The 19,910-nt window shown below is 34.2% G+C and overlaps 2 protein-coding genes across 3 annotated transcripts; both read right to left on the bottom strand.

Moving 5' to 3' along the window:
* Nucleotides 1-606: 606 nt before the first annotated feature.
* Nucleotides 607-15,478, bottom strand: LOC114169281 (isoleucine--tRNA ligase, cytoplasmic). Its single transcript, XM_028054357.1, has 27 exons — nt 14,822-15,478; nt 14,666-14,731; nt 14,182-14,325; nt 13,464-13,690; nt 13,154-13,319; nt 12,676-12,786; nt 12,049-12,146; nt 11,089-11,167; nt 10,349-10,507; nt 8,990-9,070; nt 8,504-8,637; nt 7,987-8,146; nt 7,734-7,817; nt 7,383-7,595; nt 6,358-6,483; nt 6,110-6,247; nt 5,558-5,661; nt 5,409-5,472; nt 4,756-4,844; nt 4,529-4,670; nt 3,855-3,918; nt 3,636-3,703; nt 2,595-2,717; nt 1,845-1,910; nt 1,368-1,479; nt 1,164-1,255; nt 607-1,085 (listed from the first exon to the last, which is right to left on the bottom strand). Exons 1-27 carry the CDS (start codon nt 15,353-15,355, stop codon nt 984-986), a joined length of 3,546 nt encoding a protein of 1,181 aa, XP_027910158.1. The 5' UTR covers nt 15,356-15,478; the 3' UTR covers nt 607-983.
* Nucleotides 15,479-16,951: 1,473 nt separating this feature from the next.
* Nucleotides 16,952-19,910, bottom strand: LOC114169951 (30S ribosomal protein S9, mitochondrial). Of its 2 annotated transcripts, XR_003601026.1 has the most exons (5): nt 19,095-19,910; nt 18,344-18,784; nt 17,732-17,867; nt 17,548-17,628; nt 16,952-17,324 (listed from the first exon to the last, which is right to left on the bottom strand). XR_003601026.1 is itself a non-coding variant. In XM_028055359.1 (4 exons), the coding sequence occupies exons 1-4, from the start codon at nt 19,687-19,689 to the stop codon at nt 17,233-17,235; spliced, it is 1,209 nt and encodes a 402-aa protein (XP_027911160.1). In that variant the 5' UTR covers nt 19,690-19,907; the 3' UTR covers nt 16,952-17,232. The 2 variants fall into 2 exon arrangements, 1 of the variants encoding a protein (XP_027911160.1); XM_028055359.1 differs by lacking the exon at nt 17,732-17,867 and having other exon boundaries at nt 19,095-19,907.

Genomic DNA, 19,910 nt, shown 5'->3' with positions numbered 1-19,910 from the left:
GTTATTTTTAATATAGATTTTGTTCTGTAAAGGTTGCCTAAGACGCACTATTCCAAGAAAACGCGGAATTTTATTCAAATAGGATTTTTGAAGTTGTTCAAAATAGTGAACTTCGCAAAACAATCCAAGGGTTAGTCTTGAGAAATTAGACTGAATTATTTTGAAATATAATTTTACTTTTTTTATTTTATTTGAGGACTATTTTCTTTTTCTTTTAAAGGTGTTTATGTGAACAAGATTTCACTTTTTTCTTTAATAATTACTAGTCATGAATTCATTCTGCACCTGTTCCATCACATACTCCTTAATGGCATAATCCTTTGATATTGTGTCCTCATTCCTTGATTTGATTACTAAATTCAAATTTGTAGCATATAATCATGATCATATTTGACTGCCTCACCAATAAATTATATGACGGCTACCAATCAAATATTTAATTAAATATTCAACCAAATAGGAAGTTCAGTCAGCCCAACAAGCAAAATACGTTTTTCAGATTCGTCGTCAAACACGACTTTTATTTAAAAATATTAAAAAAATCATTAAAAAAACATAAAACTTAAGTTGGTTATCTAATCGTTGCTTCAGATAAAGAGAATGAAATATCAAAATGGGAACCAATCTTGTATTGATTACATTGAAATAAGTTCAACAATAATGCTAAATTAATGCTACCATATTCAAAGGACAACCATGGAGAAAACTGACGAAACTACTGTTGTGCAGGTGATAATAAACCAATCTAAGAAATAAAGTGTTTCAAAATCATTGAAATAGAATTATCAAGGATTACATCAAGACACCTGTTTTTTATCTTATAAATAAGACGTGAGATCCTCTATACAGAAAAAGAATAAAATTTTCAATTGCTCACCCATTACAATTAGGCATGCCTGGGTATATGCTGTGCTCCTAATCTTGCAAACAGATAGCATGCTAACTCATAAAAGATCAAAAAGGAACTCTTGGAACGAAATCAGTCAAGATTTTCCAGCAAGGTTATAGTCCCCCACAGTGAGAAAAACATGCTCACCAAGAACCACTTCCACAGCAGGTAGCTGATCAATTGAATCAATAATTTTCTGCAACAGGAGAAAATAATGAATAATGAATATGCACATTTCCACCATTAACTAAAACAAACTATAACTCGATCAAACCTTTCTATTTCCATCTTGAAACTCAGACTTCAACTTCGAATGATCCCTTGATAGAAGGTAAGTTTGCAAATTATGTGCACTTTTTGAATCACCTGTAACAACTGAGCAGTAAGTCGAAGCAACCAAGGATCACAGATGATGACATGGAATCAAAGTACAGTTTGGTTCGAAAAGGGACATATTAACTTGACTGAGAAAACAAACCTGTAAACAGTGAAAGAATGGCTTTTTCATTAAACATCAATGCAGGTCTCGTCAATGTGATACCAAAGGACATGCTGGCTATCCCATGGAACCTCTCTTCGCCAAGAACAACCTGCAGTTGTTGAAAGAATATTAAGATGGTGTGGCTTGAAACCAAGACACATGACTGATTTGTAAAGAATCACAATTCCCTCGAGGCAAAAAAGCATATCCACCAACATGATATTATAGGCCATCCCTATGATGAATGTTACTGCTAAAATCACAGCACCAGGATGAACTTTTTACATACTATCAATTTTGGCATTTAAGTTTTAATGGGTTGAAAGTTAAGCAGAAACTTAATTAACGGCTTAGCTAATTTACCCATTATGAAACAACAAAGTGAGAGTAAGCACTAGTTCTGACAGTAACCTCATACATATTATTAAAGAATAAATCATCCAACCCCAATAAGGTCAAAATTAAACGACTTACTGCATGTGCAGGCATCAGAGAAATTGAAAGCAATTGAGAACCAATAGCATCCCTGATGTAGGATTCCTGCAAAGTATACAAGATAAAAGAAAATCAAATAACAAAGTTGTCCCGAACAAGAAACATAGTTCAACTATAGCCAGCGCAAAACATATGCAACTCATGCATACAATGTAAAAGACAAAATGCCTTGCGTGTGTGTATCTATAATGTATTTATCTGCCCTCTTCAATCTTTTCTACAGAATTTTCAGTGTTATTTGGCAATTCATTTTATTTTTTTTGTCGGGTTATTATGGGTTTAAAATTTAGTTGTTTAACTTCATATTTGAATACACTGTAATTTAGTTTTGTACCTGAATGCTTCAAAATTGTGAATTTTTGGTTAGATCACATTTCTTTCGTATAGAAAATAATAAAAAGATTACCAGCTATTATACATTTGACATTTAGTTGTTCCATATCAAATAGTATTTTGAAAATTGTAGTTATTGGATTTTTAAAAAGACCGAAAACATTATAACAAATTTCATGTCATTTTATTCTGGAAGCCCTTCAAAAATTTATTTTATTTCTCACTTAAATTTGCAGACTATATTAAAAAAAATTTATGTTAGCTCAGTGGTTCAGGTTTTTCACTTGCTCATTTACATGATGATAGTACAAGACAGAGTATCTGTCCAGCAATGCTTTAAGAAAAATGTATAAGCGCGGTATTTCAGAGTCATTTATTGGATCTCCCAATTCTTACCTGTGAATGCAAAACTCTTTGAGAAACTGATTTGTCATCGTCTAATGATTCAAAGTAAACCTCCACCGTATCAGTTGGTTCAAGAGCAACTTTCTTCCGTAACTTCTGAATCCTATTAACAATCTGTACAGCATAATTTAGAAAATATATATAACATAAATTTGTTGAAGCAAAGCATTTAAAAACACAGTATAACATAGATATATAACATTTTAAAAGAAAAAAACTATTCCGGGCCTTAAAAGTTGCAAGTGGATAATTTAAATTGAAGCAAAGCACGGTAAAATGTATAACATACAGAGAAATTGTTGGAAGAAATAGCATGCACTATCAGGTTTTAGGCAAACAGGGAGGAGATAGTGAGAAAAAATGAAGATAAAGGATTCCACCGTTTTGAGGACATAACTAAATTGAAACACCCGTAAAAATCATCTGCTAATACCACAAACATAGCAGCCATACAAAATTGGAAATAGAAATACTTTAGGTGATAACCACTTCTTTAATGTCTATTATTCTATGTAACCTAGATACTTTGTATTGCTAGTTTAAATGCATCTTAGGTAGTACTGAAATATTAATTGTTCTAATGTAAATTGATTTTGGTATTTATTATCTGTCATTCTCCTGAATTGAATATAAATAAATACACTCTACTGCGTGGGAAAAACACTCATGCACACTTGGAATAAAATTCCTCAAATGCTATCCCCCTATTCAATTCTATCTTATCACATACGGGAGGAAATAGAAAAAAATTTCCCTTCAAAACTCAATTCTTCTCTAACTATAAGTGCTAAAGAGCAAAAACTTTTAATAATCAAAACATACTGAACATGTCTATAATTCAACAAATTTACAGAAGAGTGAAGACTCTACATCAGAAGACTTGCATATGAAAGAACCAGTTCTCGCAAAGAAAGAGTGAGGAATGGTAGGAAGAATAAGTAATGTAAATTGGATGTTTCTTTCATTGTATCCATATACTTTATAAACATTATAGAACTAGCTAGGATGTTTCTTCAATGGTAATTATGTTACCTCCCGGGCAGCACCAGCCTCAAACAATGACTCATCAGGGCGCAAGTCCAATATCACTAGAACATCACCTAAAAGAAAAAAGAAAGCACACATTAAGGAGAAAAATGTGATAAATTCATAACTGAAAATTGCTACATCATAGCAATAAGCTCACTTGAACATTAGTTGTTTTTATAACTGCAGAAAAAGGAGTTATTATTAGCTATTAATGATTCTCACCATCTCCAGCAGCATCAACCTCATTCTCAGTCATACCATCAGGTCGTTTAAAATCACGGAGAACCTGAAAATAATAACAAAGAGAATAAGGTTCCAAGTTTACTAGTCCAAAGTCTACACTTCAAGTAAGAATGCCAGGACAGTAGAATGCCCCTACAAATCTCCCGTTCAGGTGCCAATAAATTCATAACCACGTTTGCTTGTTACTTCATATAGGTAGACAAATGTTAAAGAAAATTATTTGTGGTCACCATGAACAGCCAAAATTAAAAGGAACCAATTTTACAAAGGTATTTGATAAACAGATTGACAAGTTTTAAAGCAAACAAATTTTGGTACTAAAGGTACCCAAGAAAATATTAACTTGAATAATCTTTCCTATATATACTTATAGTAGAAGAAAATAAGCTAAAACGAATCAGACTTCTCTTGTAAGTTAAAATCTTGTGCACTTGCACTTTTTATAGAAATTATCTCATCTATCTTCTCTAAACAACTATACCAACATCACATATTCCTGGCACCGTGAATCTATAGGAATTCTCATCTCCATACAAACATAGAACACATGCTATATAATTATGTATAAGTAATGATGAATGCAAACTAATTAGAAAAGGAAGCGCTCTGCCCAATAAAAACAGTCTTAGTCATCATCCCCACAAGATCAGCACCTTAATGTCCGTCAGCTTCAAACAGTGATTTGCAATGATAACTTCTCCAGCATTCTCAAAAGCCAAAATATTTTCCTGTGACATTGCTTTGACTTCTTTGGCAACAGCGCCCATCGATTTTCCTAGTCTTTTACCCAAAACACTGCAAAAAAAAAAAAAAAAAAAACCATTACAACATTGTGACTAGCATGAAGAACAAACTTCACACAAAATCATAAAATGTGTACCTAAATTCAGGCTCGGCTCGTAAAGATGCATATTTTAAAGTATCATTACATGGAACAAGAGATCGTACATTGAGTTCCTCCAGCACATACTGCAATGCAAATACAATACAATTACAATTGCATAGAGTAGAAGCCAAAATAAATAGCACAAGCAATTTTTTCAAACTAAATCACTGAAAAGGTGGCACATCAGATATAGACAAACATGAGGAAAACACATTGCCAAAGACAAAAATAAAAGGGAAAGAAGGTCAAAAGCAATATGAACTCTAACTGTACTACTAGCATAAAGAAGATATAACGAAGCTGATAATGAGCCATGTAGTTTTTTTTTTTCCCATCCCTATTGGGTGTGCAACAAACTATGTTTTTATTTGAAAGATCAATGGCAAGAAAATAAAAAGGAATTGCATGCAAGAAAGACTTTCTTTGAGAGAAAAATTGGACAAACAATATTACTGTTAGTTACATAAAAGACACGTAGTCTAGTCAGACCTCTGAGAAGCTGTATATTTCGAGCAAGGTTACTTTCAATATCAGAAGCATCAGGGACAAAAAAATCATATGAATTGATTGACACTAGAAAAGCTTCTGAACAAAATCTAAAAAGCACAAAGGGTAAACTGCAACATCCTGTCGCATCAAGCAGGTACCTCCTTCAATTTTCCATTTATGTCATCGAGGAAGTCTGCATCGGGATGAACTATGACCATCTCCCTGTAGATTCGTATATGAAATAAAAAATTAATAATCTTGTAGACACGAGATAAATTTTTGTATGCATTTTTTTGTACTAATATACCTTAGCGGAGTCTTAAGAGGCTTGTTGTGCCGTTCACGAATGTTTCTGGCCAGATCAATTATTGTCATCATCCTTGAAACACTCTGCTCAATTCGTTCTCCTCTCTGTTTTAATCATGCAGATAGATACAAAGATATATCATATTAGGTGAATACTATATGTCATGATTAAACAAAGCAAGAGCTGTTAAGTTGTAAAACGAAATTACATTCCACCACAAAATCCAATTATGCTTTCTGGAGAGGGAGAATTCAAATATCAAAGAATATCTCAGGAATGTTTACTTTCCTCCTATTTCACATACAATAAGATGAAGGAAGAATAAAAATATGGAATACAAATTCAACTAACTATACCAGTACAAAAGGTTGTTAGCATACTTTTAACAAGAAAATGGGGGAAAAAATTCTGGAGCAAGGTAACAAAGAAAATGATCAAACTATACAAGCACACACAGCACATGAATTGTCCATGGACCAGGATCATTAATCAATTAGTTAATTGTATTAAATACAGGACTGAGAGAATATATTAAATAACCAAGAGGTATACCTTTCCTTCTTCTTTGGGAAAACTGCAATAGTGTATACTTTCATCTGAACCCTCACAAGCTTTTCTCATATTTTGATAAAGGACCTCAGTGAAGAAAGGTGTAAAAGGCGCCATCACTTTACAGGACAACAAAAGGACCTGAAAGAATTCAAATAATTAAGTCTTCAACTGTATTAGCAAAAGGAACTAGCATTTTCCAGACATATTGCAACCAACCCAGGTATACATGAAAGATATCACAAGCATACATTGTAAAGAGTTGATAGAGCTATCCTACAGTCTTCTTCCCCTGAACGACCTTTAAGTCTCTTGCGGTTGAACCTCACATAAATATTGGTAAGGTTATCAAGAAACTTCAGAAGATAAGGAACCACCTATAACACAATTTTAATAATGGTGAGTGGTAACATTTTAGTAAATACTGTAAGTATTACACAATAATTATACCACCAATAAAGCAAATGATGTAGCTGAACATCATAAACAGTGGCAGTAAATCTTACAAACATAAGTAACAATTGCGATCATGCAAAGTAAAAAAAACTGACTTTAAGAAGTAAATGAAGCTAATGTAAAAGTAACAACTCAAAGAAATGACCAGAGAGATTAAAATGCGTGAGGCAACTAGTTCAAAATGTAACTAGTTTGGGACACCAATTAAATCAGGTAAAATACAAAAAAATATATATTTGAAATTGGATGCAAATTAACTTAAAATGTCCCAAAAAAGTTAAACAGCTAATCAAATACATCTAACAATTGAGTATGTCGTAAAAGGAATCAAGATATTTTGTCAGATCATGGATTCTTTCTCTCCATGTGTATGCACAAAATTAATCACTAATAGACTTTGTTTTGCCATGTATTACAGCTACTTTCCTCTTATAATATGAGTGTTTTAGGTTAAAATTGGACGTCCTTTTACTTAGGAGCATACAATTAACGCCATTCTTTGGTATATTATATTTGGTTGGAGCAGAATGATTTCACCAACACGGCAGTCACTTTCATTTTAACGAGTCCTATTACAATATTATTTTTTATGGTTTGTCCATGGCATTTCTGTGCACTTTTGTTATAAATAGAATTGCCATGTCTACACACAGCTTCTCATCTCCGCATCATGATTGGCAGACTTGCTGTACCCTTGATATTTCACATTCCTAGTTCTATATAAACATTTTTTGCATAAATATTCTCCCTTGGGTTGTACTTTCCAAAAATAAAATCAATCTCTATCCAACAAAAATGGACCAGAAAAAGCATTACAGACCGTGTAAAGGCGGTACCCATCCATTTCCTGCCGGACAAAATGAATAAGGCTTTGGGTGGCTGAGTTAATCCATTGATCAAGAACATTCGATGACTTCAGAAGTGACTCCTGATCAAAGGGGACAAAAGGTGCTAGACCTTCAACTTCCAGCCTCTTTGCATTTTGAACAAGGAACCGATATGCATTATACCAAGGAAGGAAAACATCCCTGACCTGGATCAGAACACCACAACAAAATGGAAGTACCATATGTTGCTCAGTTAAAGATTTCTAAATAGTCCTTTGGAAAAATGAAATTAATTAATTTTTAAGAAAGATATTGAAAATAAAACACAGATAAATGATACTGACAACACCATAAACTCCTTCCTTCTTGAAGCGAAGTGGCTCAGCACGCACAACAGGAGAGTTGATAAGGTACAATCGCAAGGCATCCTATCCAACAGACAAATAACATCTTAACTGTTTTAATAATACAAATCACATACGTTGATATCAAATCAAGGCCATAGACTCATAATTCGAAAAGGAAAGCAAAACATGCATTCTGATGTTGCAAATAAAAAAAATTTCAAACCAAAAGATGAACTTCAAAAGTTCTTACCGCTCCATAATCATTAATAACTTCCATTGGTGAAGGATAATTTTTCAAGCTTTTACTCATCTTTTTCCCATCTTCAGCTAGGACAAGTCCATTGCATATTAGATTCCTAAAGGCAGGCTTGCCAAATAAAGCAGTAGCCAGCACCATAAGGGTATAAAACCTGGAAAACAGAAAAGCGGAAAACTAAAATACACAACCATATTTGAAGGCAAAACACAAGTGAGGGACAAAATCTAGCAAAATTATTTGGCAAGATAAAAGATATAGCTAACAAAAGCAGTAACAACATGAAGAAACAAACATAATTAGAAGCATAGCTACCACAGCCTTCTTAATAAGTTAGGTTTCTCATTTCCCTGGTTCTAGTTTAAATGAAAAATAGAACCACCCCAAAAAGCTTCTCACAAAAACGTAGAAGATGTTCAGAATAACATTTAAAAACCTAAAAGTAAATCTACAACCAAAGTGGAAACAAGGACCCTATGACAAGACCAGATGTTAAAATAAAGAAACTGACCAACCACGTGTTTGATCCAACCCTTCAGCAACGAAATGGCCAGGAAAATTCTTCTCAAACAGCTCGACATTTTCAAAAGGATAATGAATATATGCGTACGGCATGGATCCACTCTCAAACCAGCAGTCAAACACCTGAAAGATATCAATGGATCCATAACAAAGTGCAATGTCTCTGTTTATTGTCATGTTTTTAATACTAATAATACTGAAAATGAACATCTCCATTTTCTCATTTAAGACTTTTGATTTCAAGCTAATGATGGTGTTGACATGATTTTGATATAATAACTGATATCTACTACAATTTTTAACACTATATTCCGTTAAAGGTGGCAATTATCCTTTGACCAGCTTAACAACACTGTCCAGTATTTCAATTTTCACAAACTAAAAGAATAAATGAACTCTACAAAACACTGATTATTAGACTATGATGCAATTGAATAACAGACTTGCTTAAAAGCTAAAATTAAGCATTTTTTACATCATCAACACGGCGAAGTACGCGACCGCTGTCAGATTTAATTGTAATATGATCTATGTTGTGCCGATGAAGATCAAACACCTGTAGAAAACATTACTATAGGATTAGTGATACTTATAATTTAGCAAATAAATCCATAAACACTAAGAAAACACATAGAACATTCATTTCAGAAACAGAATCCGTAATTGTTGAAACATAATTGAATATGAAGAGCCACTTTAGACAATAGTAGGTATATTATGTTCACTTTTATAATGCATGGTCAAAGAATTAACGTAACAGATCAAGCTTTTAAGTGAAACTTTCGAGCTACAACAACCTTACTCATAAGCTGTCCATAAGCCAATACATGATGCAAGATTATATCTTGTTGTATTACAGTTATTTCTATTAATTTCCCAGGGTAAATATGACAATATAAATGAGGAAAATTAACAAAACTGCATCCTAGTCACAAATCTGAAGCATTTTAGTGTTCTATTTTTAGTCATTACTTGGCATCTGTGCGAGGAAACTTACTTGGATAGCATTTTAGTGATTACGACATAATGATGATATTTGAATCATTTATATTTTTCTATTAATTTGGTAAGCTCAGTTACAAGATATTTATTTTTTATAACCTTTTTTTTCTTTTTTTTATTTTGGTGGACTAACCTAACCCAATCCAGGACCCATTATATATTGGAGGATTAACCTTTAATATTTCAACTCAATCTCAAAATGGGTTCAATCACAAAATGGGTTCAACCCATTATTTTTTGTCAGGTTGCTTTGGGTTAACTATATTCGGTATCATTAAATTGTAAACCAAATATTTTTCCACACAGTTGAGAATTAAGCCAAAAGGGGCAAGTACATATCCACTTATCATTATTCTTCTAAGAGTGTAACTTATACTTTGTAATCAGGAAGTTAGTTGCAGTTTGTTTGTCTTGCACACAAACTTCACAAGCCAATTTCGTGATATTGAGTAAGGCCTAAACCACTTTCTAAGACTTCATAAACTGTTAATAGTTTCAGTTTGGTTCCTCACTGTTGTGTCTGTTACTGTGACTGACATTCAGTTACAACTAACCTGCTATCTAAACATTATAACAAATAGAGATCTATTTAAACTGTTTTGTGTTAAATATTCATGAAGTTCAGAATATGTATAGTATTGTTTCTCTTCTTCAGATAAAGTATTTTGATAAAGATAAAAAATCACGTCCGTGCATATCAGAAAGCTATAACAAAATGACCATAAAAAATATTACACAAGTTATACACGTGAATTCATGCAAAACCAAAATCAAATTGCAGTAGAAAATACAAATCTCTGTATTTTCAAAGAAGAGAACAAAAATGTCTCACCTTTACACCTGAAAGCTTCTCAAGTTTTTCAACAGAATCTATGACAACTATTTCCTTCTCATCCTCACTAATCCATAGAGGGAGAGGGGTTCCCCAAAATCTACTACGACTAATTGCCCAATCTCTCGCATTTTCCAGCCAATTGTGAAATCGTTTGTCCTGAAAAACATATGGACAATACAAAGATTAACATGAGCATAGATTGCATACAACTTAAACTCTGTTTCCAATGCCATTTGCCCTACGATATGTTATGGGACATAAAGATATGGTTGTGTTTGATAAACATAAAGATTTACAAAAATATGGACTGCATACAATTTAAAGTCCATTTCCAATGCAACTTTTTACCCTAAGATATGAAATGAGGCAGGATCGTGTTTATGGCCATCCTTGGTCATGTGTCTGCATATTTCAAGGAAGTTTCCAGAATTGGGATATCTTAGTTTCCTTTCTACATTTTTGTAGCATCATGTCCCTTGTATTGTATTCTTACCCTGGCTATGTAACAAATATTTCTACTTAAACATGTTAACCACAGCACATATTTATCCATTCTCAAGTAATTAACACAGACTCCCAATTAATATATTCACATATTCCTCACAAAACTAAATAACAAAGGTACTAGCAGAAATAATTTATTTCTCTAAGCTCACATCACCCTATTCTATAAAAGCAAAAGGGAAACAAGCAATTTAAACATAAATTCAAGATGTTTTAAGGAAGACACTATGTACCTTGACAAAATCAGGGACCCAGTAGGTCTGCTTATTGTTTTCCAGCAATTGCTCTTTCAATAACTCCACTCTAACAAACCTATGATAGAGTAGCTTAACATTTTAATAATCCATCAAAAGAAAAGCCCGGCTCTCCACAGTAGAAATGCATACTATTGTTATTAACAAAATGACTAATTATTTATCCAAGAAAACTTTTCACTACTTAAAACCACGGAAACACGGATATGTAGAATAGAACAACCTCAATATTTGTTCTGAAAACAAAAATTAGAAAGCTAGACATCAAAATTTGTTCATTTTTCTCTCTATACACTTTATAAAGATGGTATATTTGGGCAAGCTTTATTTCCAAAAGCTAAACTCTACAATTTCGTTGTCTCAGAAATCCAGAGACTATATCACTGAACTACTACAGGAAGTTATGAAGACATTAAGGGAAGTCCCATGCTGCAGCTCTACAAGAGTTTTTAAAACTACTGAAAGTCACAAACAGACCTGCCTTCTCTGTCTAGTAAAAGCTTCATTTATCAATCTCCCAAGTAATATTATATATATATATATATATATATATATATATATATATATTAACAACAGTTATTGATTAGAACCTTGAAAAGCTCCACATAAAAGCTAGCTGTTGCAGTTGGAGAGCCCAAATCCCACATACTATAATCACATACTACCAATGCAAACTCAAATCTCATACCTTGCAATTGGATAATAAGAATTATCTATATTCAATATCACATTCTACTCAAAACCAAAGAAAGTCAGCACGATCACTCAAATTGTGTTAGATGAAACTGTGAATACTGGTGGAATCAGAAAACTAAAAGTAAATCATTGCTAATATGCCATTTTTTAATGAGGACAGGTGAAAGTCAACGAAGCGAGAAAATTAACTATTACAGCTAAACAAAGCAGTCAAAAGTTATAATCTTGATCAAACATGTTTACCAGCTTGGTACAGCTCTGTAAATGAGAGGGGTATCAGATCTCCAGCAGTATGGATAAGAATGTGTAAAAGCTCCAGACTTAAGCAATCTACCCTTTGCCTAAGGAAAGATCAAAAGCAAAAAAAAATAAAATTAAGCAAATACAACTAAAACAATGTTTTAAGATGAACATACTTCACTCCAAGACATAATGAAATTAAATTTTACGAAATGTTCTCATCTTAAGCTCTACTTTATATAGTAACTTAGACAATCTGGTAAAAGGGTTCCTTCAGAAGACAAGCAGAAGGAGTTGAAGAAGACTTTTGCATATACATTGTCGTGTACACAGTATCAGGTTTATCTTTTGTTCCCACACATACTCCCAGTCAAAACCACCAAGCATTTTCTGTTGTTTAATCTTTGTGCACTCCTCCAAACAAGTTCCTAGTTGAAGTTTAAAAAAGGGGGTATTTTTGTCCCAACTAGGGTTCATTAAAAATATTAGAGACAGAAAATTAGGAAAAATAAAAGAGTGACTTCCACTCAGTCACATTCGAAACTTAGTTAATCATCCAAAGCACTATAAATGATTCAAAAGTAATAATGGGCTAGTGGTTTCTCATAATTATAGATATGTGGAGAATACCTTCACAGCTTCAATGATATCTTTGTCAGCTTGTTTGATGTAGCACCCACTAAAGTCTGTAATTTTTTCAGTGAAGCAGCCATCATCGTCAACAGCTACAGTTAGATTATCCTACAGACCGACATAGTACTTCAGTAACATATAGGGAAGATAAGGATCCAACAACAAATATAAAAACAAGGGAAAATCTTAAAAGTTGTGTACTATCACCAAGCTTGCCAGTACAATTAAGTAGCAGAGAGGAAAGTCACCATAAAAGATGCAGCATTGCGCAATGGAAAAGACAGATAAATAAGAAATGTATCAACATGAAAAATCTTCCCCACGGACAGAGGAAACATAAACATGTGAAGGCATGCAAATAGATGATTAAGAATATTCATTCCATTTACACATCAAAGATTTGTTCCTCTAGCATTTCATGAGGGAAAAATAAAAAACAAGCCTTATATAACTTTATGTTCTTAAAAGTGCAAACCTTGCTAAGGATTTTATTGTCAATGCAAACACGAAAATCATCTTCACCAAAAGCAGGGGCACAATGGACAACACCAGTACCACTATCATCAGTAACATAATTGTCGGCAACAACTCTAAAAGCTGTATCAGATAACTCCTTGAAGTAATCAAATAATGGTTCATACCTGAAAAACATGTCATCTTATGAGTTTCAACACTCAATGAATATGCAAAATGTTATAAGAAAATCTCAAAATAGAAAATATAAAGTGATACAAAGAAGCTAACTAACATAAAAGATTAATGCAATATAAGGCAGAACTGCTTACTTTGTCCCTACTAATGATGCCCCTGAAAATTTCTCAAGTAATTCAAAAGAATCTAAAACATTGTCCGTTTTTCCGCCTGAAGCTCCCTTGGTCTTGGCATTTTTATTCTTAGAAACGTCATTTGAACTATTAGCAACAGCTTCTTTGGGTTTCTCCTTAGGGTTATGGATTGCAGACAGACGAGATTCAGCAACAATATAAACTTTACCAGAGTACTTATTGCGAACCTGATTGCATCAACTCCAAAAATTAGTAATCAAGTAACAAGAAAATAAAGAAACAATGTGTGTTTACAAATTAACAAAGGATGTAACAGTTTCAATTGGTCAATTCAAATGAGTTTTCATTTTCCGTGACATTATTTTTCACATTAGTTCTTCACACTTCAAGATACTTTTGTTACATGAACATAAGTTTTATTACAGGGATTGAACAGCTGATGATTAGAGGCAAAGTCAAATTGCAATCAAAATCTTCCTAGAGATAAAAAAGACGAATTGCAAATAATTGTAGGTAAAAATCACAGCTCTATTATCAATACTCCAGTTCCAGCATAACTTGCCAAGCTAGCAACTTCATTCTACTTCGTATCTATCCATGCATATGTGTAACATCATGCTCCAATTTTAACCCCAATCCAAATAAAACAAGCTTCAAAGGTTAAGTTAGCAGCATGTTAAGTTCCATATATGCTATTTTGACAACAAAGTTAACCAACCTTCACATATGTAAAATTGGCATTGATACACAGAGCAAGATTGCTAGGAAGAGTCCATGGAGTTGTAGTCCATGCTACAAAAGATGCACCATGCTGATCACCCACGACAGGAAACGTCATGAATACTTCAGGATCAGATACATCCTGTGCCAACAACAAAGAATATCAGATGCAGATTCAATTGCAACAACATAGAACAGATTCCTGTTTGGATTAATCTCTCCAAAAGCCCTAGTAGAAGAAAAAAAGCAAAACAATTAAGCATCTCTAATAAGCTAAAATCAACTTATTCACTTCAATAATGCATCTTACCTTCTAATCGAACAGATTAAGCTTTATCTAATTACTCACAAAGCTAAGTTTTAAAAGCTGATTTCAGCTTATAGGAGACACTCGATGACGCACTTTACCTTCTTATCAAAACAGAAACCAGAAACAGCAACAAACAAGCTAGGTAGATTGGTTGCATGTAATCACCACTGACCTTATAGTTCTGCCCAGCCTCGAAATTAGAAAGCGGAGTTTTGCAGCCAGTGCTGTACGGCATGACCTACAACAACAACAAAAAAATGCAGCTAATGCGTTGAGACAGAAACGATACCAGACAAATTGAGAAACAGAAACGAAGTGTAACGAATACCTTGAAACCTTTATAGACAAGGTTTTTGGCGTACAACTGTGCGAAAACCCACCACACTGACTCCATGAACTTGAGGTCCATTGTCTTGTAATCATTCTTGAAGTCGATCCAGCGGCCAGTGCGCGTGATTACAGTCTCCCACTCGGAGACGTAGCGCGTGACGATGCTGCGGCACTCCTCGTTGTACTTGTCGATTCCGAGTTTGAGGACGTCCTCACGCTTCTTGATGCCGAGCTTCTTGTCGATCTCGTTCTCGACGGGGAGGCCGTGGCAGTCCCAGCCGAAGCGGCGCGTGACGTGGTGGCCGGTCATGGAGTGGTAGCGCGTGACGATGTCCTTGATTGTGCCGGCGAGGATGTGGCCGTAGTGAGGGAGGCCGGTGGCGAAGGGAGGGCCATCGTAGAAGATGTATTCGGGCTTGTCCTTGGTGAGAGCTAACTGAGTGTGGAATGCGTCGATTTGAGACCAGAGTTCTAGAATCTTCTCCTCCTGCTTCGGGAATGTGAAGTCCTTCCCCTCGCAAACGTCGTCCATGCTTCCCTTCGCAACACGAGGAACACGCAGCGGCGGCAACTACACACTCAGCTGGAATCAGGGTTTATGAAACAGTGACGGTAAGTCTATTCAACCTCAACTGTAACTGTAACTCACAAAAATGGACCATGCGGAGAAACTAAGATAGTATAATAATAAATTCATTTCTTGTACATTTTTATTTATGAAATGCATTTGATTCCTATTTTTAAATGAGGAATTTAAGAAAAAAAAAATACACTGAGACAATAATCACACAAAATCGAATGAAGACAACAATTTTATTATGTTAGTTTAAACATATTTAATCTAATAAAATAAAATAGAGTGGTGCTTTGTTAAAATGTAAAAGTTCAATCGTTGTTTGAAAATTATGAGAGAAATTATTTTTGCCAATTTCATTACACGTTTTTATTTTTTACTTTTTATTTTAATTTATTTTGAATTGAAAAATGTTAAAAGTTAAGCAACACCTTTTTAGACTGTCCAAAAATGATATTTACTTAAAAATATAATTCATAATGTTATAAAGAAAAACATAAGATCTGGTTCATACAAAATCAATGTTTATGTTGTTCGTTTCAATGAATTTGGTCACCAGAAATTTATTAAACAGTTTATAATAAAAATATGCCAAATGGATAAACCTTTTATTAATTCTTTTATATTTTTTATATATTCATACCGCAAAGCGTAATATAGTCATCCATAAAATAATTCCTAAATAATTAGACTTATGGCGTCATATACTCATCCGTAAAATAATTCCTAAATAATTAGACTTATATATAATGACCATTAGTTTAAAATTTTGAGTTAAATATGTTTTTGTCCCTCAAGTTTCAATGAATTTTGGAATTAGTCTCTCATCAAAATTTTATATTAATTTAGTCCTTCATCTTTCAAAATGCGTGAATTTAATCCTTTTAACTAAATTTTATTAAGTTTATCTAACGTTTCAAGCGCATTTCATAATAATATTTAAGTTAACATTGAAACAAAAATATGTCAAACAATATAAATAATTTAAATACTATCATGAAATGTGCTTGAAAAGTCAGATAAACTTAACAAAATTTGGTTAAAAGAACTAAATTCACACATTTTAAAAAATAAAGGACTAAATTGGTCAAAAATTTTAATGAGAGACTAATTCTAAATTTCAATAAAACTTGAGAGACTAAAAACATGTTTAACCCTAAAATTTTTAATATAAAACAAATTATTTGGTTCAAGCTAATTCCAGTTACTGCTTTTCAAACTGAGATATGAGAATAGATTAGTTAAAGAAAAATTGAAATAAAAAAAATGATTTTGATCAGTTTTTTATTTATAGCATTAGCATTCAATTATTGTTTTTGTTGGCTTGGTTTTAAATAATAATCATATTTCATGGTTAGAAAGCTATTTTAAAATTATAACTTAATTTGAAAGTTATTCTGAAACTAAAATTGCATGGGTAAGTCTTAAAATTATACCTTGATTACCCGTCCCTGTGTAAAGAAGTTTTCAAAACTGACTTATATCCCCATTTTGAACAGCAATACAACAAAGCCATGAACGAATAGTATAAACTCAAAATCATGCCAATGGAAATAACACAGTCAACACTAATCTCCCAACGATGACTACCACAACATTCATCGGGCAAAATGAAGTATAAAGGGAAAAAAAAAAATAGCAATCACAAGCGCTTTCCAAAGAGTGAATGAATCCTAACATATCCGTGACCAAAATTTTCTACAGTTGAGTCATTGAAATCCAAACGCTGATTACATCAAGGGTGATGCAGTACAAGACAAACGAATTTCAATATGTTATTGAGGAATGCTAATATTCCAGACAAAAAAAATGCCATCCAGAGAGGTACAGTAGTATCAACGTTTGACCCATTGGAAACTTTTTCTTGCTTTTGCCTTTCCTGGCTTTTTCCTTTCTACCACTCGTGAGTCCCTCGTTAGGAAACCAGCTGATCAAGATTCAAGAAAATACTTGCTTAGTTAATCATCTTAGTGCAGCATAACATAAAACCCAGCCACAATTAAAAGACTAATTAACATGAATCCGCACTCGGGAAGTTTGATATCAGAAATTATTAGTCAAAAGCTTTGTAATATGGTAGGAAATCAAAAGCTTTGTAATATGGTAGGAAAACAAAACTGTAAGAAAGTGAATCAACCAAAAGGTTATACCACTTCTCAGTGCAGGCCGCAGATCTGGTTCCCAGTTTTGCAAAGCCCTGCTGATCCCCAATCGTATAGCTCCAACTTGCCCTGTGGTCACAAAACACATTTCATTTACACCGATGTGAATGATATGATAGCTAAACAAATGAACTAACTTTGACTAGTTATCCAGTTGGTGGTTCTGTAAAACCTCCACTGTGCACAGTTTTCTCAGTGTAGGATTTGTCAGGGGGAGTTGAACAGAAGTGTAGTGTCTATCAGGTGATAAATCAAAGATCAAGCATTCATTTGCAAACTTAATTGTTCGTGCTGGGATTAGCTCAAGGCTGAAATTATAGCAGAATGCATTTTGTAAATTAAACCAGAAAATATGAAGACACAAAAGGAAATGAAAACATAACAATATGACATAGTAGACTGCTTTTAATATTACTAAAGGATGTAGTAACGCAGCATATACATATTATTCAGTTCATTGTTATTTTATTTTCTTGAATCAACATAGAAGATACTTTTCTTGCCTGGTCAAGTCCAAATTAAAGAAAGCTTGTGTTGATATGGCAAGGAGTCATTTCCATATCACTAGAATAGTTACGGCAATATTTCAACTCAACAACAATTAAGTTTCAAAAGTTAGAGGCAGACGTGACACAGATGTTCCACAAACTGTAAGAAGCATTTGCTAATCAAAACTAGACATGCTTCAGTTAAAAGAAGAAAGATCATCATCATACAATGAAAGAAGCTGATGCCAATGACGAGCATTCAATTATAGAAACTAACTAAAAGTAATCAACCTCACCTGAAACACCGCCTCCTTTCACAGTACAATTGACATCCCATAGCCCCAATGTCTTTGTCTCAGAGAAAGGTCGGAGGAGCGTGGCGCGATGATCAAGCATGGGAAAATAGACATCAAACTCTTTATCATTAACTATAAATTTACCATTACCCGGCTGAACCCAGACACGGGCAACACTGCATTTTCTTCTTCCTGTTCCATAAGCACGACCTTTGTCATCAACTTGTTTCACTCTAGCTTTTGCAGCTTCCTCTTGCTTCAAACGCTCCATTTCACCTCTAGTGGATTTTCTAGTATTCCTCTCATACCTCATGTCTTCAATTACACTGAGAGGAGGCAACCCTTCAACTCCATCGAAGTCTTTCAACGCAATCAAACTGTCAAGCATTTCATCCGTGATTCCAGAAGCAGCAATCAAATCACCAAATGCACGTTTTGGACCTGCAATAACAACAGCTACCTAAAATAGAGGACTAAACACTAAATAAACAAAAACACTACAGCGTAAAATACATTCTCATTCAACAACAAAAAACAACACCATCTTAAACCTTAAACCCTAAACTTCAAGAATAACTCTCTTAAGAGTCATTCCGGGGTAAAAAGTGCATGCCTACTAAACTGTAAAGAGAAAATCATAGAAACCAGTAATATAGTATGAATCTATGCCATCAATTCAAACCTTACAAGAACCATATCGATATTGGTATTGACAAAATACATCTATAAAAATGTAGTGTTAAAGCCTAACCTTTGACAACAGCAGTGAGAGCTTGCTCTTCCTTCTGAAGCTGTTCAACATCCACTTCTGGCTTAACATCCAAAGCAGGAATGTCCCTTTCATGTTCCACATCCTCCTCGGGGAAATCAAACACATCCTCTTTGTCCTCTTCCTTCAAGTTCCAAGGTTTGAAGCCCTCTCCTGCTCCAACTCCAAAATTCCAACCACCAGCACCACCACCACCTCCACCACTCGCATCTCCACTTTCCTTCTCGATCCCTTTAAATATAGCATCTTCATCTTTCTCATCGAGACCCTTCTCTTGCAACCACCCCTTTTCTTCCTCTTGCAGCCAGTCCCGCTCCTCCCTTTTCCCACCCTCTTCGTTTATTCCAGCAAGGCTTCCACTCTCCTCCTCGAATAAAGCGCCGAACTTTTCCTCGGTCTCCCGAAAATCGTTCCACAGGCGGTTCGAGGATGGATCCTTGCCACCGCTGTTGGTGGAGAGGTGTCTGGGAAGAACGACGGTGGTGAAGTAGGGTTTCGCAGGTGTGTGGGGCGGTTTCAACGGAAGAGTGAGGAAGCGACGGAGATGAGAGGGTTTAGGGATTAAACGAGAAAGCATGGTGACGAAGAGAATGAATGTGAATTTGAATTATAGAGCGAAAGTGTTACCATTCACTCGTGCATTGCGTGAGAATAGAGTCGCCGGAGAGTTGACGTGGCGATCGGAGTGAGTGGAAGAGTGAGAAAGGAAGGGACTGCTAAGCTAAGGATTAGGTTTTACAGAACCAGGGACCAAACCGTCGTCGTTTAATGAAATGGTTGAAAAGTGGGTTAATTTCT

The sequence above is a fragment of the Vigna unguiculata genome, chromosome 11 (genome assembly GCF_004118075.2).
Source record: "Vigna unguiculata cultivar IT97K-499-35 chromosome 11, ASM411807v1, whole genome shotgun sequence".
In the NCBI taxonomy this organism is placed as follows: Eukaryota; Viridiplantae; Streptophyta; class Magnoliopsida; order Fabales; family Fabaceae; genus Vigna; species Vigna unguiculata.
Note: the sequence above shows the minus strand (reverse complement) of the source record. Positions and strands in the feature narration are given on the sequence as shown.

What these genes read in the sequence shown, in the direction of transcription:
- LOC114169951 (XM_028055359.1), bottom strand. Translation starts at nt 19,689, where the DNA reads ATGCTTTCTCGTTTAATCCCTAAACCCTCTCATCTCCGTCGCTTCCTC. An exon ending in GAAAGGAGGCGGTGTTTCAG is followed by an intron (nt 17,629 to 18,343) that starts GTGAGGTTGATT and finishes TTGTGACCACAG; the next exon opens with GGCAAGTTGGAGCTATACGA. An exon ending in GCGGCCTGCACTGAGAAGTG is followed by an intron (nt 17,325 to 17,547) that starts GTATAACCTTTT and finishes AATCTTGATCAG; the next exon opens with CTGGTTTCCTAACGAGGGAC.
- LOC114169281 (XM_028054357.1), bottom strand. Translation starts at nt 15,355, where the DNA reads ATGGACGACGTTTGCGAGGGGAAGGACTTCACATTCCCGAAGCAGGAG. An exon ending in CCAATTTTACATATGTGAAG is followed by an intron (nt 13,691 to 14,181) that starts GTTGGTTAACTT and finishes TGATGCAATCAG; the next exon opens with GTTCGCAATAAGTACTCTGG. An exon ending in TAAATGGAAAATTGAAGGAG is followed by an intron (nt 4,845 to 5,408) that starts GTACCTGCTTGA and finishes TTTGCATTGCAG; the next exon opens with TATGTGCTGGAGGAACTCAA.